This window comes from Leopardus geoffroyi, chromosome E2 (assembly GCF_018350155.1).
Source record: "Leopardus geoffroyi isolate Oge1 chromosome E2, O.geoffroyi_Oge1_pat1.0, whole genome shotgun sequence".
Lineage (NCBI taxonomy): Eukaryota > Metazoa > Chordata > Mammalia > Carnivora > Felidae > Leopardus > Leopardus geoffroyi.
The window spans coordinates 42,410,205-42,430,539 of NC_059335.1; the positions used below are offsets into that span (position 1 = coordinate 42,410,205).

Sequence of the window (20,335 nt, forward strand, 5' to 3'; positions counted from 1 at the left end):
GCTTTGGGGGAGTAGTCAACAGTGGTGTTTAACTTTCTTTAATGCTTTTTTTTTTTAATGTTTATTTTTGAGAGAGACAGAGACAGAGACAGAGATAACGAGTGGGGGAGGGGCAGAGAGAGAGGGAGACACAGAATCAGAAGCAGGCTCTAGGCTCTGAGCTGTCAGCACAGAGCCCCCGACAACAGGCTCAAGCCCATGAACTGCGAGATCATGACCTGAGCCAAAGTCGGGATGCTTAACCAAATGAGCCACCCAGCCTCATGAAAAGGATGAAAACCACCCTCACATACACACACACTTGGGTCCCTTCTTCAGTGACACACCAGGAGGTACAGATGTGAACCCCAGTAACTCCAAGAACAGATCAACAGGGTGTGGCCTAGAGGGTGCGAACCCAAGACCTATTGATCATATCTGGCCCACAGACAGGTTTGACTTGCACGGCTTTCAAAGCAAATTTGAACACGCCGACATTTAAACACCAGAAGACTGTACGTAAAAAACTAAGTTCTTAAAAACAAACAAACAAACAAACAACCTTCTAGCTGCCTTTGAAAAACCGTTCCAGAAGTGCCCTATGGCAACCACAGGGTCAGCGGGGGCTGAGTAGGAGAACCACCTGCCTGCCTCCCCGGTCTCCAGCCCCAGAGGCCCCGAGTCTACAAGCCCAAGCCATTCCCCGAGAATGGGCCGTCCTGTAACGTGCCCCACCCTTCCACACTCTGTGCCCAGGAGTCACCCACTCATCTCTCAAGGCCCAGCTGGAATCTGACGTTTTCTCTGAACTTCCCCTGACTGACCCACTCCAGGCTCCTGCCCAGGGGACCCACCACCTCCTTGCCTGTGCCCTGCCAGGCCACACACAAAACTGGATCTGATGGAGCACACCTGTCACCTGCCGTGTGCTTTCAGTTCCAAGTCCTGGCACAAAGTAGGTATCCGGTTCATGTTTGCCGGACTGATAACAAGTGAGATAGTTGTGAACAGGTTGGGCCCCAGCCTGTCACTGCAATTGCTCCCAAACCACGGGGCTCCGTGGCTGGCTCTGGCATCGGTTCTACACAAGGATGAGAGAGCAAGTTCACAGCCACTCAGTCTATACCATGCACGGACTTGTGCTCGAATGGCCCCAGTATCAAACGGACAATCCTAATACTGATGATAGTGGCAAATACTCTCCATGGAGTCCCTGTTGTGCCAACTCTGTGTGCGTGTGTGTGCGTGCGCACATGTGTGTATAACTTCACAGATCCTAACCTAATTATGACCCCAAAATATGTATAAAGTAGGACACGTGTTATTTTGTTCTGCTTTTATGGGGAAAGAAACGGGAGTACCAGAAAGGATGAGTGTGGGATTATAAAAAAATTATGTATTTGGTCTTTGTCTCCAGTTCCTTGGCATTTTCTGGGAATATCTTTTGTGGTTCATAAGGAGCCCCTCTCAACCATAAACAACCATTAGTTTGTGCTAATGAGGTGACTCTCTGGAGCCCCTGGATAGTTTCAGGATGGGAGGTGGTTACCAGAAAAACCAACCAGGCTGTTACAGGGTTAGAACTTTCTGCCTCACCTGCACCAACCTCCAGGGAGGGGAGAAGGGCTAGAGATTGGGTTCAACCTCCAAACGACCAATGATTTTAACCAATCATGCCTACATAATGAAACCTCCCTAAAAACCTTCGAATGACGGGGTTCAGGGAGCTTCCGAGCTGGTGACTACACACCTAGGCCGGGAGGGTGCTGCACCCCAACTCCAGGAGGACAGAGGCTCCAGCACGTTGAGACTTCTGGATCCTGCCCTCCACATAACACATTTCTTCCACGTGGCTGTTCCTGCGTTGCATCCTTTACAACAAACCAGTAATCATAAGTAAGCACTTTTCCCCAGTTCTGTAAGCTACTCTAGAGAACTACGAACCTGAGGAGGCAGCTGTGAGAACGCCCAAATCTGCAGTTGGTGCAGGTGACCTGGGAGCTCCATTTGTGGCAGGTGTGTGAAGTGGGGGCAGTCTTGAGGAACTAAGCCCTTCGCCTGGGGATCTGTGTCAACTGTAGGCGTTAGTGTCGGAATGGGGTTGAGTTTTTGGACACCTAGTTAGTATCAGAGAATTAGAGAACTGCTCGGTCTGGAAAAACTACACAGATGTGGTGTCAGAAAAAAAAAAAAAAAAGACACACATTTGGTGTAAAAAGTTGTGTCAGAAACCCCACACAATGAGTCACGGCCAAGTCCTTGGGGCTCTTCAGGTGGCTCCTCTGGGTGACTCAGACTGTCCCAACTCAACACCCAACCAACCTGGGTTTTTGATCCAGAGAGGTCTGTGGGATGAGCGAGGGCCACTAAGGCACTGAGAAGGAAACCAAGGAGGAAGGAGAAAAGCCAGGACAGGGTATTATCAGGGCAGGCAAGAGTGGAGAGTACCGCAGCAAGAACAGAGCGTTCCATGGCAGATTCCACTCAAATCTTCAGTGAGGAGATGGGCGGGCGCCTGGGTGGCTCAGTCAGTTAGGTGTCTGACTCTCGGTCATGATCTCGCGGTTTCGTGGGTTGGAGCCGTGCATCAGCCTCTGTGCTGGCAGCGTGGAGCCTGCTTGGGATTTTCTCTCTGCCCCTCCCCCACTGGCACTGTTTCTGTCTCTCTCAAATGAAAAAAATACATATTTAAAACATGTTCAGTGAGGGGAAAACTGAGGAACAGCCTGGGAATCCAGGAACATGGAGGCCCCAGAGATCACGACCAGAGTACTCTCAAGAACGTCAAATTTACCTTTTGACCCAAGCGGTGACTCCACCGTCTTTATCATTCTTCATTCAACTGTACATTTTAATGAATTTTTCTGAATGATCTGTATTTGACAGTGAAAGGTGGGAAAACACAGATTGGGAGTAGGGAAGGAGAGACAGCACGTGCAGACCTCCCTGCTGGTTACGCAGTTAGGCTGAGCAGGCCCTGACGGGCTCGTAGCACCAGCTAGGGAGACTGGGAGCCGCTAGTGGGCTTTCAGTGGTGGGAAAGGGATGAGAGAAGAGAAGGAAGGGGTGGGGCAAGAGGCCTGGGACACTAACCAAGGTAAACACAGATAGGACACACAGGCATATGAGCCCCTGATATACAGAGAAAAACAAATACCACGTGGTAAGTCCCATAGATTCATCAACAAACAAACAAGCAAACCCAAAGCTAACAGAATCTTTCTGCTTGCATCAAATAATGCTTGTATAAAATACACACTTTGCAACCTCCTCCTTATGTGCCCTTTTTCATGAATATTTTTATGTCAATGTAGGCTCCTGAACGACCGTTTTGCTAAATCTATACTAATCACACCCTATTTCATTCACTAGCAAGCTCTGTTGATGACAATAACTCCTACCGCCTTGTTAGAAAAACACAACACAGCCAAGGCCAACCCTCTGTAGGGATTCCAACTGGGAAACCCAATCCCAATAAGCTGTGTCCAGCCCTGAAGAGCTCACTTTTTCTCCCCTCCCAAAGAATAGATGACCTGAGCTCTCCTCAGTAAGTACTACCTCCTCAAGTTCATGTACTCACATACTCTTCTGTTGGATAAGCAAACACCTTCATCTGCTCTAAAAGGTTGGAAATTCTCGGCGCGTCTGGGTGGCTCAGGTGGTTGGGCATCCAACTCTTGGTTTCGGTTCAGGTCATGATCTCACGGCTCCATGAGTTTGAGCCCCACATCGGGCTCTGCACTGATGATGTGGAGCCTGCTAGGGGTTCCCTCCCTCCCTCTCTTTCTCTCTCAAAATAAATAAACTTAAAAAAAAATGGGGGGCTGGAAATTCTGGAAAAAGGATCCCAAAAAATTGAAAGCATTCTCAAGTGACCACATCACTCACTCAGGTGTTTGCTCCACCAACACCGTCCAGAAGAAAATGATGTATGTTAACTTCCCAGTGAAAAAGAGGCACTTCAGTACGACTGAATAATGTGGTAGTCACCAAGCAGAAAGCCCTTCATGATTAAAATAGGAAAATCCAGGACGCCTGAGTGGCTCAGTTGGGTAAGTGTCCAACTCTTGATTTTGGCTCGGGTCGTGATCTCTCGGTTCGTGAGGTCGAGCCCCGCGTTGGGCTCTGTGCTGACAGCACAGAGCCTGCTTGAGATTCTCTGTCTGCCTGTCTCTCTGCCTCTCCCTGCTTGCACCCTCTCTTTCTCTGAAAAAATAAGTAAACTTTAAAAAAAATAGAAAAAATGTGAATTCCAGAAAGCTCACTAAGTAGGTATTTCTGGGGATAAAGACCAATATGAATTAGTTATAAAGCTGCAGTGTGAAGTCTTTTAACAGATTCACAGCTGTCAAATCAGAAGATAAGACTGAATTAAGGGAGTAAAGCCAATCCTGGCAGAAGTCTGCAGGAGAAAGATGTGGCTGATAGAAAACAACTCTCGTGGGGCACCTGGGTGGCTCAGTGAGTTCAGTGTCCAACTTCGGCTCAGGTCATGATCTCACAGTTCGTGAGTTCAAGCCCCGCGTTGGGTTCTGTGCTAACAGCTCAGAGCCTGGAGCCTACTTTGGATTCTGTGTCTCCTCTCTCTGTCCCTCACCCACTTGCTTGCTCTCTCTCTCAAAAATAAACAAATATTTAAAAAATTTTGTTAATGGTTAAAAAAAAAAAAGAAAACCACTCTCACTTGTGATAATATTAATACTTCTTATACAGGGTTATGGGAGGGGGGATGGGCTAAATGGGGAAGGAATTAAGGAATTTACTCCTGAAGTCACTGCTTCACTATATACTAATTTGGATGTAAATCTTAAAAAATAAAGTTAAATTATAAAAAAAAAATACTTCTTATGCAGGCAGCAGCGCACACTGGCTTGAGGTCCCCTTATACACATTGTTTCATTTCCTTCTTAAAACAAGCCTGTAAAATACTATCGCCTCCACCTTACCAATGGTGGCCTGCAACATGCGGCTGTAAGTGACCTGCCCAGAGTCACACACAGACCTTAAGAACCACCTTGCACTTGAACCCAAAAATGTCTAATTCAAAGTCCCTGGTCTTCCTGGCAGCCACTTCTTTGTCAAACGGGTCCTCCGGCACTTTGCATTCTGGTTGGAGGAGGCTAATGAGGTTGTCCTATGCTCTCTGTCTACTACACTGTCAATTTAAATGGATAAATGCTCACAACTCTGTGAACATTTTTTAATGGAGAACACAAACTTTATCTTAAAAATACTTGAGGGGCGCCTGGGTGGCTCAGTCGGTTGGGCGTCCGACTTCGGCTCAGGTCATGATCTCACAGTCCGTGGGTTCGAGCCCCGCGTCGGGCTCTGTGCTGACGGCTCAGAGCCTGGAGCCTGCTTCGGATTCTGTGTCTCCCTCTCTCTCTGACCCTCCCCCATTCATGCTCTGTCTCTCTCTGTCTCAAAAATAAATAAACATTAAAAAAAATTAAAAATACTTGAGATGCTGGGGCACCTGGGTGGCTCAGTCGGTTAAGCGTCTGACTTCGGCTCGCGTCATGATCTCACGGTTTGTGAGTTCAATCCCCGTGTCGGGCTCAGTGCTGACAGCTCAGAGCCTGGAGCCTGCTTCGGATTCTGTGTCTCCCTCTCTCTGGCCCTCCCCTGCTCATACTGTGTCTCTCTCAAAAATAAACAAACATTAAAAAAATAAAAATAAAAACCACCTGAGATGCTAAAACCTGTCACAAAACCAGGACAAATCCAGCTGAGTTTTCGACTGAAATCAGCTTTTCTAGTTCAGCTCTCCTTTTATATTCCCTCCCAGGAGTTCGAACAACACACAGAGTATTCTGCCAGGAAGACCCGCTCCTCTCCGTACCCCGCAGGATCACCATGGGGGTGGCCTTCCCAGGCAAGGGGACCTCCTCCCTGGCTCCTGCACCCGGGGCACACTTTCCATGCTGCCGCACACACCCAGCGCTAGGCAGCAAGACAGGAGCTCACACAAGGGTGGGCGGTCTGCAGCAGCCTCCCTGCTCCTGCCACCCTGCAGCTTCTCAGGAGGCACAGAGGGGGAGGCAGCTGACTGTGCTTTCTTGTGTCTCTGACCGATTTCCTTTGGGCTCTTGCACGTGAGTGTTTGCAAAGAAACATCAAGAAAACCAAGTGCTGTTATGAAGTTTCCTTTCCCATTCAGCAGGGTAAGAAAAAGTAACACAAGTCCAGGAACAGGGGCCCGGGAGGGACCAGGCCTAAGCTTCCCATGCTGATCAGAGGGTGAGCCCGTCATTAAGAACCCAAACCGTCGAGAGGGCACGCTTTTTCCACTCAAGACTCTGATCAAACCACCAAACCCTTTGCGTCCTACCAGTTGCTTTGAATTTAATGATAATCCTAGGCTTTGCAACTCATTGGTCATTTTCATTCATAATTTCAATTCTTCCTGAATCAATACTTTTGTAAATGGCTTTTGGGTCCAGTGTGAAAAAAAAATAAAGGTATTAATTCCATTTTCTCTGTCCAGATTCTGTAAATATCAACATTACCAATCTTCTCTGGGGATCATAAAATTGAAATGACATCTTTAAAGGGGTCAAAATAATCTTTATGATGGTTTTACCATTAGTGAAGATTCAAATTACCTTATAGTTTTATCCAACCCAGTAAAGAAATTTAAAATTTCACAGTTGAATTACAACGAAATATTTAAGTATCAAAATGAACTGGAACCAAACAGCACACGGAGAGGTTCCAAATTTCCCTCGGAGCCGAGCGGCACCCAGGGTCAGAGAGTGGTGACCTATACTCACTGTCAGGTTCCAGTTGATCTGGGGGATCCTCATGTGAAGGTTCAGACTGAACAGAATCAGCAAGACTCCAGTCACCACAAATGCACTACAGCTCACAAACTCAAAGAAGTAGAGGCCTTCACACGGAGAGCACTCCATGATGGTCTCTATGCAGATGAAAGCAATCAGGGCCAAAATCTAGGAAGAAAATTGGAAACACACATGTATGTGTATATTTAGTACATGGCCGTGGACGTATGTGCCTGCCACGTTTAACTAAAACTCCACCACCAACATATGCAGCCAGAGTTTTCCTCTGGGGACGACAGCACCACCGTCAGGAACATAACCTGCTGAAATTCTTACGAAACAGGTATAGAGGATAGAATTCCTGATGCAGACACCTCGCACGACAGCCCCCCGACACCGTCCGGGTGTGGCCCTCGTGAGGAAACAGAAAGGAACATCTCTGTGACGTTTTCAGTTCTGCCTCTGCCACCAGTAAGTGGACTCTGCCTACACACGTTTCCAATTTATAGTCCCCACCACAATTATGCCAAACACGGAGAGGGCAGGGTCCAAATGGTGTCCGTTTATGCCATCTGCAACTGCCCTGGTGGTTCAAGCGGAGGTCACGCAGGCTGACTGGGACCCCTGAGGGCTTTAAGACAGGGACAAGTATAATCCCTCCTTCTCCCAGTTACAAGTCCCTAAAAGTGAGGCCTACCTAATTAATTCATGAGCTACGTTTTTTAAAAGTTATCACTGGAGGGGCGCCTGGGTGGCTCAGACAGGCAAGAGTCTGACTCCGGATTTTGGCTCAGGTCATGATCTCACAGTTCCTCGGTTTGAACCCCACACTGGGCTCCATGCTGACAGTGCAGAGCCTACTTGGGATTCTCTCTCCCTCCTTCTCTCTCTGCCTCTTCTCTGCTTGCCTTTTCTCTCAAAATAAATAAACTTTAAAAAACTTTTTTAATAAAAAATAAAAAAATAAAAGTTATCACTGTACTTGGTCAGAAAAAGTTGGAACAGCAGCTTATAAAAACATTGAAAATTTTACCAGTAATGGCATCGGTTTCTTTCTGAAGAACCAAAGTAATATTCCAGCAATATGTCCCCGGAGATCAGAGCTCATAGTTAAACAGGTATCAGTGGAAATTACCAGGTAAGCTTTTAAAAGATTTCAGGATGGGGAGTGCCTAGGTGGCTCAGTGAAGCATCTGATTCTTGGTTTCTGCTCAGGTTATGATCTGATGGTTAATGTGTTCGAGCCCTGAATCGGGCTTCGCGCAGACAGCATGGAGCCTGCTTGGGATTCTCTCTCTCCCTCTCTCTCTGCCCCTCCATCACTCACTCTCTCTGTCTCTCTCTCAAAATAAATAAATCAAAACTTAAAAAAAAGATTTCAGGACCAGGTGCCTGGGTGGCTCAGTAGGTTGGGCAGCCGACCTGGGCTCAGGTCAGGATTTCACAGTTGATGATTTCAATCCCCAAGTCGGGCTCTGTGCTGACAGCTCAGAGCCTGGAGCCTGCTTTGGATTGTGTGTGTGTGTCGCTCTCTCTCTCTCTCCAAAATAAACAAATATTAAAAAAATTTTTTTTTTTTTTTTTTTTTTTTTAATTTCAGGAGGAGGAGGAGGAGGGGTTCCAATGGCTGAATTAATGGGCCAATGATCAGGACAGGTCAGGTGGTCTTTTACCTAAAACCTAAGATCAGTCTTAGTCTCCCAGCCTCTACTCTACCGCTTCTCTAACAGAGCACTTCTCAGACCACCACATGTCAAGCCTGGGCCAGAACCTGAGGCGAGCCCCCACTTCAAAGGTCCAGGAGGTACAGGCAGGCGACTCGGTGGTCCCAGATTTGTCCTTAGAGCCACCAACAGCAGCACCACGAGAGAGGCCATCAGAAGTGCAGAATTTTTTTTTTTAATGTTTATGTATTTTTGAAAGACAGAGAGCTGGCAACAGGCAGAGAGAGAGACACACACAGAACGCGAAGCAGGCTCCAGGCTCTGAGCTGTCGGCACAGAGCCCGACGCGAGCCTACAACTCAGGAACCGTGAGATCATGACCTGAGCTGAAGTCGGACGCTTAACTGACTAAGCCACCTAGGTGCCCAAGATGTGCAGAATCTCTGCCTCTCCTCCTTGACCTACAGAGTCAGAATGTTGTTGTTGTTGTTTGACAAGATCCCCAGATAATTAAACTTTGGGAAAACCCCAAGGCATGGGCTGCTCTGTGACCTCTGACTACTGGAGTCCCACATGTGCCTTTCAGTGCGGGACTCAATGCCACCTCCTCCCCATGCCTTCCCAGATTGTCTCTCTCCCTGCCAGACATTATTTGATTGCCCCTTCTCCTGGGAAGGCTTGTTCATCTGTGATTGCATTCTACCCTTTTTTAAACTTGCTATTATGTCTCTCTCTGCCTCCTGAGCTTTTTGAAGGCAGGGAGGGGCCAGCCCATCTCTTTCCTCCTGAGGCACCAAAGCACAGTTACTTGCACACTGCCAGCAAACAGGGCCTCGGGAGCCACGAAAAACCCACACCCACAATTGCTAACTTGCTTGGCAGGATCTCCACGTGAAAGGCAGGACAGGGTGGCGCCACTCTATCCACTATCAACATCAATACTTCCACACTGGGGTGCTTGGGTGACTCATTCAGTTAAAAGTCTCTGGCTCTTGATTTCGGCTGAGGTCATGATCTCACAGTTCATGGAATCGAGCCCCATGTCGGGCTCCACGCTGACAGCCCAGAGCCTGCTTGGGATTCTCTCTCTTCACTCCCACCCCCTCCTGCCCCGCTTGTGCCCTCTCTCTCTCTCTCTCTCAAAATAAATAAAAATAAACATTAAAAAAAATATATTTCCACACAGCAATCACAAAAGACACTTCTATCAATACATGGTTTGTGCTTCTATTTTAAGTCAGAGCATGCTGAGACGGGGGTCTTTAAGCACACATTTTGTGCGTCTCCTGATCGCTCTTGTTACAATTCTCTGCAGAAGCAGAGACTTGAATTCTCCATCTGAATTTCATGCCTGACTTGCAATCAGTTCACAAAGAAGTAGTTCATATAAGGGAAACTCCTCAACTTTTTTCTTCCCCCTGTAATTGGATCTAGTAATCCTGGGCAAGAAATAACACACTGTACTGATGAGTTACAAATGTTTCTGGTATGCTAACTTCAACCATATTTGTGTGGGAAGGTAACACCTACAATCTTAAATATTAAAAACGGTTTCAAGAATATGCAAATCTAATAGGCCACTCAATACAGCAGTGAACAAAACAAACAATCTCTGCTCTCTAGCCCATATTCTAATGAAGGAGAAGCTTTTAAAAATTAAATTAAAAATACAGTACGCGAGGCAGTGTTAAGTGCAAAGGGGGAAAAAAATCCAAGCAGGGAAGCAGAATGCAGTGTAACTAGGGCAAAGGTGTTTGAAATGTTAGGCAGAGTGACATGAAAGCCTCACCGAGAATATTCTAGATTTATATGAAGTTTATCATTTATCACAGTCTATTACAAACGATATTCAAATGAAAGAGAATTTCGACTGCCCCCATTCTGACCTCAGTCTGTTCTGACTGAGTTCTTCTTTCCAGTTTATCTCTTAACTTGGGCCAAACACCCTGTGAGCAAAGCATCCTGTGATGGAAACCGAAACTGTCCCCTCAAGCAACAGGCACTGCCCTGAGCCAGCAAGAGCCAGTGGGGCCGACCCCAAGACAATGATCAACCTGACCTTTACTGACCAGCTGCAAGTACCCACCGACTTTTGTCCCACATTTTCCTTCTATAAACCTGGAAGCATTTTCAGCACGTGGGAGATGTCTTTGAGACGTCGTTCCTGGTCTTCCCAGGGCACGCCTCCCTGAAATCAATTCCTTTCTTCTTTCCCCGCCACTCACCTCTGCCTTTGGACTTTGTCAGCGGCCAGTGGCTGAACCCAGTCTGTCTGGAACCCCCGGAGCCAGGTGCTCTTGCACCCCAGTTACAAAAGGATAAAATTAAACAGCAAATGGAGAGATACACAGGGCAAGGTCCAAAAGCGTCTCTAACACAGGAGCTCTGTCCTGCAGAGTTTGGAATGCACGGCCCTCCTGGCACGTACATACACATTTTGGTTTACCAGCCTGGAAGCTGTCAACTCTTGCCTTCAGAGTTTTTAGAGCTCGGTTTGCAGCCCCTTCCTAGAGGCCGGTGGGTGGGGCTGAACTCTCTATCACAAGGTCGCTTCGCCTGGCAACCAGCCTCCATCCTTAGGTGCCTTCCGCAACAGTCCTCTCATTAACACAAACTCAGGTGTGGTTGAAAGGGAGTTGCTAAGAAGAGCAAAAGACACCTCTCATCATTTGGGAAACTTCAAGGGTTTTAAGAGCTCTGTGCCAGAAATGAGATGAAGACCAAATATATTATTTCCTGTTATAAATCACAGTGTCATGAGTATTCATAGGTAGACAGAGATACAGACAGATACACACACACACAGCTATACACATACATTAATCAATCCCCTTTTGATAGGTATTTAAGCAGCTTCTAATATTGTTTCGAATAAGCAGTACACTTTTTTGCCTGCCTTTTGGCATAACAAATGTCAAATTTTCCTCCAGCACAGTGAAGTCTACTGCTAAAGTAAAACCTACCTATTGACCAACAAGAAGAAAGTACGAACTCAAAGTTAATGCTGGAAGCCAACAACTTCAAGGCAACCCAAGAGTCAGAAGTAATTCAACTTATAACAGTTTTGCAGTAGACAAATATCACAATGTAAAATAGTATGGAGTTGTTCAAAAAGGTGCAAATAAGTAACAGCCCTTGTATTTGCTAATTGAGGGATCATGTGTGTCCTTGACAGGGCCCTTTCCATGTAGCACCTACCAACTGACCAAGAGTATTTTTTCATAGTTGGCAAACAAATTTATACTAAAAGGTTGTCAGCAGCTAATTATGACTGGCAAACTCAAAAAGCAGGAAAGGAAAAAAAATGATGACTGATTAAGTTACTATTAAAACTTTTCAAAATTTTGGGGCGCCTGGGTGGCTCAGTCGGTTAAGCGTCCGGCTCTTGGCTTTGGTTCACGTCATGATCTCACGGTTAGTGAGTTCGAGTCCCATATTGGGCTCCGTGCTGACAGTGCAGAGCCTGCTTGGGATTCTCTCTCTCCCCTCCCCTCTCTCTCTGCCCTTCCCCCAATTGGCACACACTCTCTCTCAAATAAGTAAACTTTAAAAATAAATAAATAAAACTTATAAAAATTTCACAGGAGCCCAGTTACTATTGGTGGAAGTGTCCAGCGTCAGGACCTTTCTGGAGGCCACAGTAATCAACGGCACTGTTCACCAGTACATCCCATTCTCCCCCTTGCAGGCACACTGCAGGGTTGGAGGCTTGTGGTGTGAGATGTTCCCCATGCAGATTTATTCTCAAGATGATAGAGTTTCTGCCTCACAACTCCACAAGTGCCGCTCCAGCTTGCTAGCATGACTCCTCACCAGGTGGCAATGGAGTATCAATGGGCATTCTGGGGATTTGGCTAATTGGAAGCTGAGTGAGAGACAGGTTACATTTGGGTTCAGTTGTCACTTCCACACATAGTTACTGTAAATCCCCCCACCCCACCGCAGGAATGGCTTCCAGATACACTCTGAGCTGACATCATGAAGAAGAAACAGGCCCTAAAATTCACAAGATAGACCAAGATTATATTCAATAATGCAGAGTATGTAATTATAAGCACATACATATGTTCTCCCTTTTTGGTGGGAATCACATGAAATAGAATTGATCAGGGAATGCAAACTGGTGGTTTGAGGAGGTTCCTCAAAAAGTTAAAAATAGAACTACCCTATAACCCAGATATTGCACTACTAAATATATACCCAAGGGATACAGGTGTGCTATTTCGAATGAGCATATGCACCCCAATGTTTATAGCAGTACTATTGACAATGGCCAAGGTATGGAAAGAGCCCAAATGTCCATCAACAGATGCATGGATAAAGAAGATGTGGTGTATATATACAACGGAGTATTACTCGGCAATCAAAAAGAATGAAATCCTGCCATTTGCAACGACGTGGATGGAACTGGAGGGTATTATGCTAAGTGAAATTAGAGAAAGACAAAAATCATACGACTTCACTCATATGAGGACTTTAAGAGACAAAACAGATGAACATAAGGAAAGGGAAGCAAAAATAATATAAAAACAGGGAGAGACACAAAACATCAGAGACTCTTAAATACTGAGAACAAACTGAGGGTTGCAGGAGGGGTTTGGGGGGGGGGATGGGCTCAGTGGGTAAGGGGATGAAACACTGGAATCTACTCCAGAAATCATTACTGTACTCTATGCTAACTTGGATGAAATAAACAAATTAATTAATTAATTAAAATAAAATAAAATAAAATAGATCAGAATTCCAGGGTGTATGGCAGGAACCTATAGCAGTGCTACAAAGAATGAGAACGTGTGTGGAAGATGACAATTCATGCATCCCAATTTGTAAGACGCTATCTGACAAACCCTGAAATGATGCGGTCGGAAAGCCCCAAAGACAACGGCGCTCAAAATGGCCTCCAGTGCACTGAAACCGACGGAAGAAGCCAACGTGCCAGTGACAACCTGCTACACACATTCATCCTTAAGAGGATGTACAGAGCATAGCAGCCTAACAGCACAGGCAATGGTGCTGCTCAATACAAAATAGTGGCAATTTAAAATGTGAGTTGCTCGGGGCACCTGTCTGGCTCAGTTGGTGGAGGCTGCAATTCTTGACCTTGGGGTTGTGAGTTCGAGCCCCACACTGGGCATACAGATTATTTAAAAAGAAAATCTTGGGGCGCCTGGGTGGCGCAGTCGGTTAAGCGTCCGACTTCAGCCAGGTCACGATCTCACGGTCCGTGAGTTCGAGCCCCGCGTCAGGCTCTGGGCTGATGGCTCAGAGCCTGGAGCCTGTTTCCGATTCTGTGTTTCCCTCTCTCTCTGACCCTCCCCCGTTCATGCTCTGTCTCTCTCTGTCCCAAAAATAAATAAACGTTGAAAAAAAAAAAAAATTTAAAAAAAAGAAAATCTTAAAAAATAATAATAAAATTTAAATTGTTCTGGTGTACGCCTACATTTTTGTATACTCTGATTGATTCTGTATACTTCTTCAATATTAAACTGATCATACTAAAAATTCAAATATGACCTATATTAGTGGAGGCCTAAAAACAGAAAGAAAACAGTTCTTAAATTCATAATTTTGTGTGTTTCTCATTAAAAATATTCATTCTTGTACCTAGCTTTCTATTTTTAATTTAATATATTTTTCCTGTGGGAAAAGTGGGCCTCCAACGTCACACGAGTCTCAAGCCACTTACAGCCTGCAACTACTTCTGGTTTGAATAACAAAAGGTTTGAATGGGTGAGAGATCTGGCAACGCCAGTGGGGACGCTCGCTCTCCCTGCCTCAGCAGCCAGCAGTGTTCCGGGAGGGGGTGGCCTCTGAGTAAGGCTAATGGGAGATGTGTACTATTCATGAAAAGAAAACCTCCCTTGTGTTAAGCCATTGAGATTTTAGTTTGTTTGTTGCTGAAGCATAATCCAGCTCATACAGACTAGGAAGGGAACTCCTAGGAAGGAAATTTCACAACATGTTCTAGGTCTCTAGTACAAAACTGCTTATTTTACTAGATGAATATGCCATTCACTCTTTTCTTTTCTTTTTTAAGGTTATTTGAGAGAGAGCATGCGCACAAGTGAGGGAAGGGCAGACAGAGTGAGGGAGAGGGAGAATCCCAAGCAGAATGTGGGGCTTGAACTCACAAACCTTAAGATCATGATCTGAGCCAAAGCTGGATGCTTAACCAAGCCACCCAGATGCCTGTTACCACTCGTAAAGACACCAGATCCAAATGGTTTTACAAACTCTTACCAGATCGTCAAGGTAAAGATATAGAGATATTGACTATGGTACTTAAACTTTTAAAACAAAAGCATAAAATATTTGGAATTTCAGGAATCCGTCTATGTGGTAGGACTGTGGATAGATTTTTTTTTAAGATTTTATTAAGTAATCTCTACACCCAACATGGGGCTCGAACTCACAACCCCAAGATCAAGAGTTGCACATTGCACTAATGGAACCAGCCAGGCACCCCATGTAGGCTTCTTTGACTTTCCAGAATTTCCACAATGAGGATGTGTGCTCTTATTTTAAAAAATTAAATATTCCATGTATAAACACTTTTTGAAACATGCTGGCTTATTATGAGTTAAATGTTAGTGACCTCTAAGAATCAATCCTTACTTGTTTTGAAACCATTCATGAATATTTAAAATCGACATTAAAAGCTCTAATGGAAAATGAAAGTCACTCTGCAAGTCCATGTTGGTCCCATTTCTTTATCAGAAGACTTCATCATTCCTAAACCCTTCCTGAGAGCACACAACCCCTCTCCTGGAAGCCACTGCACTGTAAGTGCAGGGAGTGAGCACAGAACAACCTGGAGACCAGCACGTAATAAAAAGGCCGGCCTTACTCTAATGTGACGGCAGGGACCCCCATGAAGGAAGAGTAACCCTAATAGGTATGAAGATATCTTCAAAGATCAGATGAAATCCTAACCTTCCTTGATTATTAGTTTATCAAAGGATCTAATCAAACTCACTTAAAGATATGCATACAAGTCGGTGAAGCATCTGACTTCGGTTCAGGTCATCTCACAGTTCGTGGGTTCGAGCCCCGCATCGGGCTCTGTGCTGACAGCTCAGAGCCTGGAGCCTGCTTCTAATTCTGTCTCCCTCTCTGTCTGCCCCTCCCGCACTTGTACTCCCTCACTCTCTCTCTCTCTCTCTCAAAAATAAAATAAACACACACAAAAAAATTTAAGATATGCATACAAACAAAAATCACAATATTTAAAAATAGTTTTAAGGAGTCTCAAAATCACCAGATGCAAAATGACTGTCCAAATGAAGACTATCTCCAACAATCTGAATCTGCAGTGGCTCCTATGTGGCCACACAACTTCTCCAGTGACCCTGACTGCTCTGTGGCACCTAGAGGCTTGCTGGGATTAGGGTCTCAGTTCCAACACAGCCAACACACCTCATTATACACACAAAGACAGGTAACTGTCCAGGTGCCAAGGCTCAGTGCCCAGAGAAGTGCTGAGGTTTGGAAAGCTGACAGTCGTCGAGAGCTTGGGCAGCAGCAGAGGTCTTGAGAAGTCTTCCTAGGAGCAACTGGACTCAGGGGGTCTCAGAGGAGAAGCAGGAGAGAAAGCTTGTGTGAGGTGGTGACTCACTTTCAAACTGAGATCCTTGGCTGGGGGTAAAGTGGAGGGCAGGGACAGAACCCAGTCCTTGACCAAAGTACCTCAGTTTTCATGTTTATACTCCCATTAACAGTCGGTCCTAAACTTCGCTGACCAAACAGAACGCCTCTTTATAGCCTTCTCAACTAATGTTCCAGGAAGCATCCAAATCATGAGCCTGGTTTCTACACTGGGAAATTATTTCTGTTGTGCTTTAAAAAACAGTATTTTGGGGGTGCCTGGGTGGCGCAGTCGGTTAAGTGTCCGACTTTAGCCAGGTCACGATCTCGCGGTCTGTGAGTTCGAGCCCCGCGTCAGGCTCTGGGCTGATGGCTCAGAGCCTGGAGCCTGTTTCCGATTCTGTGTCTCCCTCTCTCTCTGCCCCTCCCCCGTTCATGCTCTGTCTCTGTCTGTCCCAAAAATAAATAAACGTTGAAAAAAAAATAAAATAAAAAATAAAAAACAGTATTTTGGGGGTGCCTGGGTGGCTCAGTCGGTTAAGCATCTGACTTCGGCTCAGGTCATGATTGCTTCAGATCCTCTGTCCCCCTCTGCCCCTCCCCAACTGGCGTGGGCGTACACGCTGTCTCTCTCTCTCTCTCTCTTTCTCTCTCTCTCTCAAAAATAAATAAATCTTATGAATGAATCAATGAATCAATGGATCAAATGTCCCTCTTCCCACCAAAACTGAAAAAAATATTTGAAAGATGAGACATGGCTTGTATTTAGCCTCAAAGACCCGACGCTGCTTCTGCTGTAAGCCTTCCTGATGAGCAGAAGGGAGAAGCGAGAGAGGGCAGGAGAGGTGCAAGGCAGTGACCACGCCTCAGAACCAGCTCCATTCTTAACCACCTCACAGCAGAGGCTGAGACGGAAGCCGGAGCTAGAAGCGCAGAAGGGGCACGAGGCCTTTCCCCCGCCATCTTTCTGCATCCTGAGGCCAGGGGTTGTAAGCTGCTCTCCATAATTACAGGCTTTTAAATGACAGAGCACCTTAAAACAGAAGCTGCCAGGCCAGAAGCCACGCTGCGTGTTCTGCAGAGGGCCTCCAATGGCTGGCCGTGTGCTGCCAGCCACCTCAGAATAACAATGGTTTGCATGTAGGAGCATCTGTAAGGTAAGGATGCTCTCAGGCCCCGTGCTGGGCACGGTCCATTCGCTGTCTGATACTCGCTCAGGAAGAAGGTGGCATCTCCATCGTGTGGCCAGAAGATTGGTCCAAGGCCCCAAAGCTGTGGTTCCACAGACCTCGTTCTCCTAGGCCAGACGTCTAACATAGAACTTACTTACCAGGGTCTAGTTTCTCCCCACACTCTTGGAAAAAAGCATCACTGTATGCCTTCTCTTCAAGGAACACAGTAGGAGACCCGGCAACCAGTGCCACAAGGCTCCCTAACAAAGCACACAACTTTGATCATTCTCAAAGGGATCTAACTACAGTAACATCTTAATTTGCCTAAACAGAATAACCCACTGAGTTGCCACTCTCAAGGGAGGCCATCCCCTGAGGAAAGTAGATTTAAAATATTTCCCTCCTCTCTCCCCTGAGACAATCGAGCACTGAGCAAATCTGGGGGAAGGGGGTGGTTCTCAAACAAAGGAGCTAATGGTGTCAAGGGATTTGAGCTATGGATTTGAGAGAGGCGGAGATTTAAAACAGAACTACCTGCTCAGGAAGGGCAAGGACCCCTCAGGCGCTAAAGCCACCAAGGCTGGCCGGGGAGCACTGTTCAGGCAGAATTAGTTTAACCAAAGGAGCCAAGGGGCAGAGGCAAGTAAGTGCCTTATTGTTGAGAAGAAAGGGAGAGACAGACAAAAGGGGGGAGGGAGGCTGCCAAGGACTCAGGGCAGAAAGAAGAAAACCGGAGACCAGGGCAAGGTGACCAGCACCTCCACCAGCTCTGTTAGGCATGCCCTGCGGGTAGCCACATTCGGAGCAGTGCCCACTTCAAACCCCGATGGCTTTGTTTTCTGTGAAGGACAGAAGACTCGAGCTGCTGTCGGCCTGGTCTGGTCTGAGCCGGGGGTGTTACAAGACCAACCCAACAGGTGTTCCTGATAGATTTTCCAAGCCAGGGTCTACTGTGTAAATAATTTTGCCATTTTGAAATCCTAAAGCCATACACATAAGAGTTGAACTCAGGGGATTGCATTTCAAGTTCTTTTTTTCTTTTCTTTTCTTTTTTTTGGCAAGACTCTCACCTTTAACACAAATTATCAGACTTATAGCATAAGTGAGCTCGATCACACACACATTAAACCCACAGGTCACTTGTACACAGTGGCTGGCCATGGCATACCACGGTGTTAGATCAAAACAGGTCTATTTTTAGACGTCCAACTACGTACGGCACAGAACAGTATTCCCGATGAAGTGCAAAACATCTTGTTTTTTAAAAAAGTTTAGAAAATCTTATTATGTGGTTTGATGATAGAATTGCACATGACTTCAGAAAACCACAGGACGGTCAGCATCTTTCTTGCCAAAAAAATGCCCACAACATTTTCCTGCAAATGCCACCCTGCCCAAAAAGCTACATTTTCAGACCGTTTAAAGTAGTAATGGAGCAAAAACAACGCACATGTGGATGTGGAGGACACAAGAGACAAGCTGCCTTCAAACCACACACATGTGAAGATGGTTAACGATGCTGCTGGCATTCGGGTTTCCTTTCCCCTCCCTTCCTTTCTCATGTCCTTACTTCATGGACAAAGCTGAAAACATAGGAAGTAGCCTCCCACCCCTCATGATTCAAAAGTAAAACCTGCCCCCTCTCCTTCATCTCTCTGCTTTAACTCTTGGGCACCTCCCCACCGTAGCATCTCTGAAAAACACCTTAACCAAATGGCAAGAAGGGCACTGTTTTTCTCATTGAATGAGAAACTAGCAGTCCAAGAGGAGCTTTTTTCCTCCTCTTGGATTAATTTGGGGTCAAAATAGTGAAATGCATATCCTAAGAGACCAGGAGATAGATAGACAGAAAGATAGATAAAATAGATAATATGTATAAATGTATATATTTGAATAACATTCAAATCTTGGTTTCTAAATACTATTATTTTCCAGTGAAAGGAACCAGGGCTCCCTTGGAGAATTCGAGGGCTGAGGTAGGGAAATCTAAGAGGAGTCTGGATATCTTGTGTCTGAGGATGAAGGGAACATGTCTAAAGGACATTGGAGACAGTTCCAAAGGGCTCCCACTGGCCAAATCTGGGACAATTTGAGCACCAAAATAAATAATAACAGTTAAATATTAAAAGACTGTGAATAAAACATGAATCCATGAGCCCATACTGACATAAATAAACAGGGGAGAAGAGAAAACTCTTCCTTACAGTTGAAATCCAGCTAATAAATACAGAAGGAATGATGGATTCAGACAATCGCCATTTGGCAACCATCATAACCTACTGAATTCGAGCAAGAATCAATGGATATTAAAACTCATGAGGAAAAGTTTGAGGAGCTACAGGATATTTACATGCTCTAAAAGTCTCTCCCCACAAAAAATACTTACTAATTATATAGGAAAAAATAGTAACTTGACAGTGGAGAAGCCTGGCAGATATCACTTTAACCAAGTTTGGATTACCAGTAATGGAACGAATCTAGTTCATTTGCCTCTGATATGAGGCACTAAGAAAAATGCCCCATCATTTCTGTGGTATTCCTGACAAGACCACAAAATAAGCAGCATCTAAACATGAGAAAACGTCAAACTCAAACTGAGGGGCATTCTACAAAATAAATGGCCTGTATTCCTCTAAAATGTCAATGTCACAAAACACAAAGGCTGTGGAACTATTCCAGATTCAAGGAGATTAAAAAGACGTGACGACTGAACGCAATACATGACCCAGGATTTTCTTGTACTATATACAGCAGTCTTGAGACAACCAGAGAAACGTGAATAAGGTCTAAAGTTTAGCTTCAGTATTTTATCAGTGTTAATTTCCTGACTTTGATCACCTTCCTGCGGTTTTGTAACAACACCTTTGTAAACAACACCAGTCTTACCTTTAAAGACATTGACATATTGAAGGATAAATAGGCATCAAGTATGCACTACACGCTCAAAAGACCTACACACAGAAAGAAAGGATAAAGTAAATGTGGTAAAAAGTTAACATTTGGAGAATCCAGGAGAAAGTATGTATTATTCAGTACCATCCTTGCAACCTTTGTGTAAGTCTGAAATTATTTCAAAACCAAAGGTCTTTTTAAATGACCAAAAATACTGAAATCTATTAAATATAGAAAAATCCATGAGTTTTTAATGGGTCAT

General features: G+C 45.3%; 1 protein-coding gene across 2 annotated transcripts in view; it reads right to left on the reverse strand.

Moving 5' to 3' along the window:
* Positions 1-20,335, reverse strand: part of CMTM4 (CKLF like MARVEL transmembrane domain containing 4) — a 69,711-nt gene that overhangs the window by 12,204 nt on the left and 37,172 nt on the right. For both annotated transcript variants that reach the window (XM_045442999.1, XM_045442998.1), the window contains exon 2: positions 6,753-6,929. In XM_045442999.1, the coding sequence (XP_045298955.1) occupies positions 6,753-6,929 (177 nt within the window). The remainder of the gene's footprint in view (positions 1-6,752; positions 6,930-20,335) is intronic.